We start from the raw sequence: 6753 nt of genomic DNA, 5'->3' as shown, positions 1-6753 counted from the left end.
ACAGAAAGTATTTGACCACCTAAACCACAAGTAAATGTAAGAATTTCATTGCATTAGACAACAAAATATACAGTATAATCAAAAGGCATCTACAAACAAAAGCTAGACCTCAGATCTAACTTCACTTTTGTTTACCAATTTTACATTTACTTTTAAACAACTGGTCCCAAGGTGATGTTTGGTGGATATGTGAAGTCAGTTCCCCTCAAGTGCACGCAGGATTCTTTGCAGGTTAACTAGGTGTAGTTTAGCACATTCATTAAGGACATGTTTAGCTAGAATTTGACATCCAGAAAATGTACAAATGCTTTTGTCTTCATTTTGAACAATATATCTATTGTTTTATCATTTAAAACCTACTAAGTACTTTTTGCTTGAAAAGTGTGCTTTTTTCTTCATAATAAATGCCACTTGATTTGATATTTTGTTATTTATTCAATTATATTTTTACATTTTGGAGTGTGGCTTAAGCATCCAAATACTTTTTTATAGCTAGACTGAAAAAAGGGATAAAAAAGAGAGGGTGAGAGAAGATGGTTTGTAAAAGGATAATAATTGTGATCTGAGTTGAACTGTTTATCAACATATGCTTTATTAAACATCTTTGAAATCAGCAAGTTTTTGTTCCATTTGATCCCAAATCTCTAATATTTGTTGGATCCGTGTGTAGGATCACTTCACAGCATTCAAATGAAAAAAATATTTAAACAGTAGCGATTCCCCCTAAACTTTTGAGATCCTGTGTCACAGTAACCGTATGTGTTAGAAGTGGGGGTTTCGTTTAAATTCATCTTTTTGAGGACTAAGTTACATAACAGCCAGGCCTTAACAGTAAATCTGATGTAATGTGTCACGCTTTGACTTCTGAGATCTCTCCTCAAACTCATTTCGGCAGAAACCAGGGAAGCAGATTTCCCATCAGCAACTGTGTGGTGCAATAAGAGAAATCCAACTGGAGTTTGACCACAGTCAGGTCAGCATCCCACCAATCTTTCTGCAGACTACCAATGGCCATGCTCCACATAGCAACTCCCTCATCACACAGTCAATCATGGGTCAAAGTGTTTGATAATATGCAGTATATCTATTTTCCTACATTATGGTTGCAAGATCCACAATGATTAGGAAAGCCATAATGGTCTAAATTTGGGCCTCTGTGAAAATTGTTGTCCCAACCAAATAATAAGCTTGTGCTTGCTTTTCTCAGCAGTCAGTCAAGAGGCTCTGTATAATTCAGAGTAAGGTTTGGACCAAGAGTCGGTCTCAAGCCATTTTGGTTGCACGCATCACCAAAACCATTTCCCCTGCATTATTGCTATGTACACACCATTATTACGTTATTAAACTTTCAGTTTTAATAGCATTTGACAGCAAAACATCCTTCCTCCTTGTCCCAAGTTATCCACTTTTTCATGCACTTCCCAGAGTTAATACTGCACAAAATTATACTCCAGATCACTTTTCTTTCCAAAAATATGGGTTTTATTGGTTTTAACTGCAATCAGTCATTACAAAAGAGAGATCAATCTTATATAAACTCATAGAAATTACTGTAGTGAACAGCAATGGCTGTTAATAAAAAAAACAAAATACATTCAACTCTCTTTACTTTCTTTGCGTCTATAATGTTAACCAGCTTGGACAATCATTGCTTCCACCATTGTGGATCCAAGCAACAAATCATAAAAAAAAATAATAATTTTTTTAAAAAGTAGCATCCCAGCTACTTTTGAGGCAAAGAACACTTGCTCATGGAATGTGTAAAAGAGGCACTTTACATTTAGGCTAGGAGCTCTCCAAACATCATGAACAGAACTTTAACCCATTGTCACAGTTATAGCCTGCAATTCATCATATCCTCCACCACAACTGAAGAAGCTGCTTTTAACACTGGAGGTTCATTACCTGCAAAATCCTCATCAACCCTTAAACTTCATAACAAACAATAAAAATGCACTTCATGGTGGTATTACAAATGTGGTGCGCAAATTTTAAGGCCACGAATCTCTCCGCATCTTGAATCAAACTTGCTTTAATCAAAAATAAAATTGCTTTGCAAGTTTTTTTTCCCACATTATGTCAAATCTATGACCAGGCTCAAACATTCTTTAAAGTGGATTGATAATCCAAGTTGTCATCACTATAAAATGTAAATGTTCAATACTTAAGAACTGAGGTTTTTGCCACCATTATTAAATGGTTAGGAAAAATCATTCTGCTACCAGTGGGTGACAAGGCTTGCCTCAAGTGTGAAAAACAGGTGAAGAGGTTGGATGAAAACGTTTCTTTAAATAAAACAACGGTATTGATGCTCTTTTGATAGTTCAATTATCAAGGAATGAATGTATGGTAGTACTGATTTTGCAGTCAAATATTTGGGAATGATAATAAATCTACAATAAATAAATCAAAATGCAGAGGATTTTTTGCTTTTGCTTTTAAATTAAGTTTCATTTTAAGTGTAGTTGCCAACAAAAGTAATTGTAGTACAATATATTAAATTGTGAAAAAAGAAAGCTGACACATCTTCACAATCATAAGATTAATGCAGAAGATCATAATTTAAACATAAAAGAAAATATATTCTATCGTTTCATTATCAAGATAAATACAAACAAAATTAACAAAAAAAAAAAAAAAAAAAAAAATGCATATGATCACCAATAAATATGTTTTTGATAAGTTAAATAAGCAGTGACAAGCAAAACCTTTTACTCCGGAAGGTTTTCAAACAATAATATAACCATAATAATTATAAACAATGACCATAATAAAAAACCAAGAGGTGAATAGATGAGTGATGAAATTACAAAGTGCTCCAATGAGCAAAATCTATGGAAAAAGCATGTTTGAATGAAGAACAAAAGTGATGTTCAACTGCACCTTGGGAATGATGGAATTCCCCCTCCATTTAATTTTTTTGGAGGGGAGGTGGGCATTTTGAGGTGGGACAGAAGTTTAATAAAAGATTCCCTTCCCAAGAAACATTAAATAACCACCAACTAATGGGAAATGGAACAATAACAAAAACAACAAAAACTTAAGGAATTGTTTGTTTTTGAGTGGAAAAATCCCATCTCAGGGTTTTGTGCTGGATTTATAGGACATGGAGCATATAGCACCTGATTGAAAATTAAATGTGCCTGAAATATTCCAAAACTCCATTCTCATTCAACCCTCATGAGAGGAAGTCCTTCCTGCAGACTGGTGTAGTCTGCAATTTCAAAGGAGGGGAGCAACCACTCAAAACATGCGCTACATAATCAGGCCACAAGGACAAAAAAAAAAATAAAAATAAAAAATAAACATTGGTCCATTTCACCCCAACACTTAAACCCAGGCACTTTTTTTTTTTCACAATATTTTCCTCTTTTTGCTTTAAGCAAGTCTACAAAGACAGATGTTAAAGGTCTAAGCATGACACTTGTAAACTTTAGTTAGTTATGAAAGAGTGTCCTTGAGAAGAGTGGCAATTTGCAAAGGGGGAAGGGTGCAGATCTCTCCCTGAACTGTGCCACAGGTTCTGCTACACTTGATTGTAGCAGTGGCACTTGGCACAACAGTCTCATACCTCTCATGATTAGCATTTTGCTAATCCACTTCCTACTCTGCGTGTTTGGCACGGTCACACCAAGAACGTTGCAGGGGCTCTGCAAAACGAGGCCCAGAAAAACAGGAGGATTTTAAGGCTGGGAGAGTTTTAGCTTGTTCTGGTTAAAAAGAGTTTTCAGAAAAAGAAAAATCCCTTAATTCATTGCATTGTTTTCAGAGCAGAGGTGACACAAGGAGGGAAGTCTACGGCTTCTAGAAGGCCAGAGAAATGGCAAGAAGTAGAGGGAGTGCTAGCATCTCATCCACTCTGCCAAAGACTGCTGCATGCAGTGGAAAGTGGGTAATTGTGTCTGGCTCAGTGTGCTTTAGTCATCAGAGATGGAAAGCCTGCTGAAGATGGGCAACCTCCGGGTGGTATCGAGGATGGGCGATTCGGAGCCGCTCAGACTTCCACCACAGCTGCTCTGGTAGCCCTCCTGGTCAGACAAAGAGTCAGGCTGGCTGGATGGAGACTCAAAGAGCTGGGGAGACTCTGACATAGCCCTGAAGTAGTAAGGGGTTGAGGTTGGAGAGGATGGTGCCTGGGTGGAGGGGTCGGTGCAAGACAAAGACAAAGGTGCGCTGCCCAGGCTGGGACTGAAAAGGTTGGCCAGCTCCTGGCTGGAATACGTGAAGGGGTTGCTGCTAGGCCACTCTGGTAGCTCGTCGGGGGGAAACATAGGTGGAGGGGTGATGGAGGTGGGGCTGTCCCGCAGGCCTCCTGAGCTGGGGAACCCTGCAAAACTGTAGCTGTGCTGGAGACGTGGCCGGTCCATCTTATTGGAGGCTGAAAGAGGGGACGGAGTAGGTGGAGGTCCACGGCGCTCTTCCGCATTGTGGATGAAGTGGCAACGTGGGCCATAGGGGCAGAAGCCGATGGTGTGGAATGTGCGGCAGAGCTCTGTCTTGTACTTGGGATGGCGGCTTAGGCTTCGCAACTCATGAATGCCATGGGCAAACTGGCACTTATCACCGTACTTGCAGACACCATTCTCCTCAAAAGGTCTGCATAACTCTGTCTTGTAGCGGCTGGAGTTGACCTGACTGTTGGGGCCTCCAGGGCCTGAACACTTCTGTAGCAGGCGATCCCCCGTTTCTGAGAAAGAACGGTCTCGAAGCCAGTTCTCTTTGTTGCTGCTGCCGGTCCCAGAGTTGAGCAGGGATGGATCTGCCTTTGCAATGTTTAAGAACTGGTTTTGGTTGAGTTTGGTACTAGCCGAAGTGACAGAGTGCCGGCGCTGGTAAACCCCACCAGTGGAGGGTGTTCCCACAGCCTTCCTGTCCAGCAGGCTCCCGGTGGGGGTGGAGATGGTCAGATTGACCCCAGTGCAAGGGACAGAGACAGGGTGCGGAGTACTGAGGATGTTGTTATTGTAGTTCAGCATTATATTCTACAAAAGAAGAAACAAAAACGAAAATGAGGACATTCACATTTAAAAAAAATGTTTGTCACGTTACTTACATGTGGGCCAGAAGCCAAAACATTAAAACCATACACTGGGTCATAACCACAATGACTCCCCCAATATTCAAAGAAGTGTTCAATTATCAAGAGAAGTTTTTCAATGACAGATTGTTAAACTTTTGGTTCCCATCCCCAATCTTAAATATGTTGTGACATTTTTGATTACACAGAAACATATCAAAGGATTTAAGGAATACTTAAGTGGAATACACTGTTCAATGTTCAAAGTTAGGTTACACATATCAAAGTTTAATATTAGGCTCCATATATTTATATACATAACAGTAGTAATTTTTTCAAACAGTTACACTGTTATGTAGTTGACATGCAAATCTGTCGATCTTAAATCAGCAGTGAGTGGATTTTATTAATTCTAGCCTTATAAGAGTTTGGATCAGGCAACAAGAGTTTTTTGGCTCCAGAAGTGTTCAGATCGTAATTCCACAGCTGCACAACAGAAAAACACATTAACTCCACTGAAAAAATGTTTAGTTGTTGGTTAACTGCAAATTCTCCACTGCAACAAGCTCATATCTTCTATCAGCTCATCCGCTTGACTCACTTGATTTTCCAAGTCACTCCTCTAAAAGTTTAATTCAATGAAATCACGAGACAGCCATGACTGCAGTACGTCAGTCCTATTTTAACAACAAATCCTGTTTACTGATGCCAATTTTTTACAACCAAACATACCCCCCTCAAAACAATTTTGTCAAGATTGGCAATACTTTCCATAGCAAATGGTGCAACCTGTTGCTCCAATCTCTAGTTGATAAACGTGATAAACAAGGTAGCATCCCGAAACATGCATGTGTTGTGAAATCACAGCCACGGATTCACCAGAACATGCCAAGCAGGAAATTTCACTGGATGCATGCATGCCCACAGACTGCAGTACGTACTTCAGACTCATGCATTGATACATTTGAACTAAAACTATTTCTGATGTCTTTCGATCGAAGAAAGCAACTGAACTTTTGAGTCGTGGTTGTTTTTGACAACTTGCAATGCCTACGTATGCCCACTCGGACTTCAAAACAAAGTCTAATCGAATACATTCCAGAAGACAAACCCCATTGAATCTTTTCTCTTACCTTGTTGTTGATCACTTCGCTAAAGTCGAAGAAAGGCGACACCACGGCCGTGGTCATCTTCCAATCGAGCATAAATCAAACGTAGGAGAATCTGATACTTGAAAGGGTAAAAGATGGGTTCTGGTTGTGTAAACTTTAGTTGCCCTATCAGAGAACCCCCTCTGTCCTGCTTCGCAACGCAGCATTTCCTTTATAAGACACCCGCAGGAGGGGCCACAGAGCGTCAATACATGGGGCGTTTCTTTCCCAGCTGAATCACTTTTTTTATATATATATAAGTTTTGCCCTACTTCTCTCTCTGGAGTATAATGCAGTGTATAGGGTTTGCTAGAACTCTGTCATACCGAACGCGTTTTTGCGGGCGTCCGCGATGTTTTCCCAATTGTTTTTCTATACAAATACGCTCACGGATGTCTTTAACAGTAGCGCCGTGTCTGCTGATTTTTATCAGCGTCTTGCTTAAAAAAAGCGCCGCGTTTTTAAATACCGTGTTAAGTTAAAATATATATTTAAACTGTCTCGAGACACCTGCGCTCGTGGCTCTGCGTCAAGCTTTCTTTAGTGCAAGAGCGTGTTCGGTGTGAACGGCCCCTTAGCGAACAA

General features: G+C 39.8%; 1 protein-coding gene across 1 annotated transcript; it reads right to left on the bottom strand.

The window, feature by feature from the left end:
* Positions 1-619: 619 nt before the first annotated feature.
* LOC127657278 (mRNA decay activator protein ZFP36L1-like) lies at positions 620-6315 on the bottom strand. Its single transcript, XM_052146005.1, has 2 exons — positions 6151-6315; positions 620-4982 (listed from the first exon to the last, which is right to left on the bottom strand). The coding sequence occupies exons 1-2, from the start codon at positions 6220-6222 to the stop codon at positions 3918-3920; spliced, it is 1137 nt and encodes a 378-aa protein (XP_052001965.1). The 5' UTR covers positions 6223-6315; the 3' UTR covers positions 620-3917.
* Positions 6316-6753: the final 438 nt, after the last annotated feature.

This window comes from Xyrauchen texanus, chromosome 16 (assembly GCF_025860055.1).
Source record: "Xyrauchen texanus isolate HMW12.3.18 chromosome 16, RBS_HiC_50CHRs, whole genome shotgun sequence".
Lineage (NCBI taxonomy): Eukaryota > Metazoa > Chordata > Actinopteri > Cypriniformes > Catostomidae > Xyrauchen > Xyrauchen texanus.
This window is presented reverse-complemented; position numbering and strand designations above follow the sequence as displayed.

What these genes read in the sequence shown, in the direction of transcription:
- LOC127657278 (XM_052146005.1), bottom strand. Translation starts at nt 6,222, where the DNA reads ATGCTCGATTGGAAGATGACCACGGCCGTGGTGTCGCCTTTCTTCGAC. An exon ending in GCGAAGTGATCAACAACAAG is followed by an intron (nt 4,983 to 6,150) that starts GTAAGAGAAAAG and finishes CTTCTTTTGTAG; the next exon opens with AATATAATGCTGAACTACAA.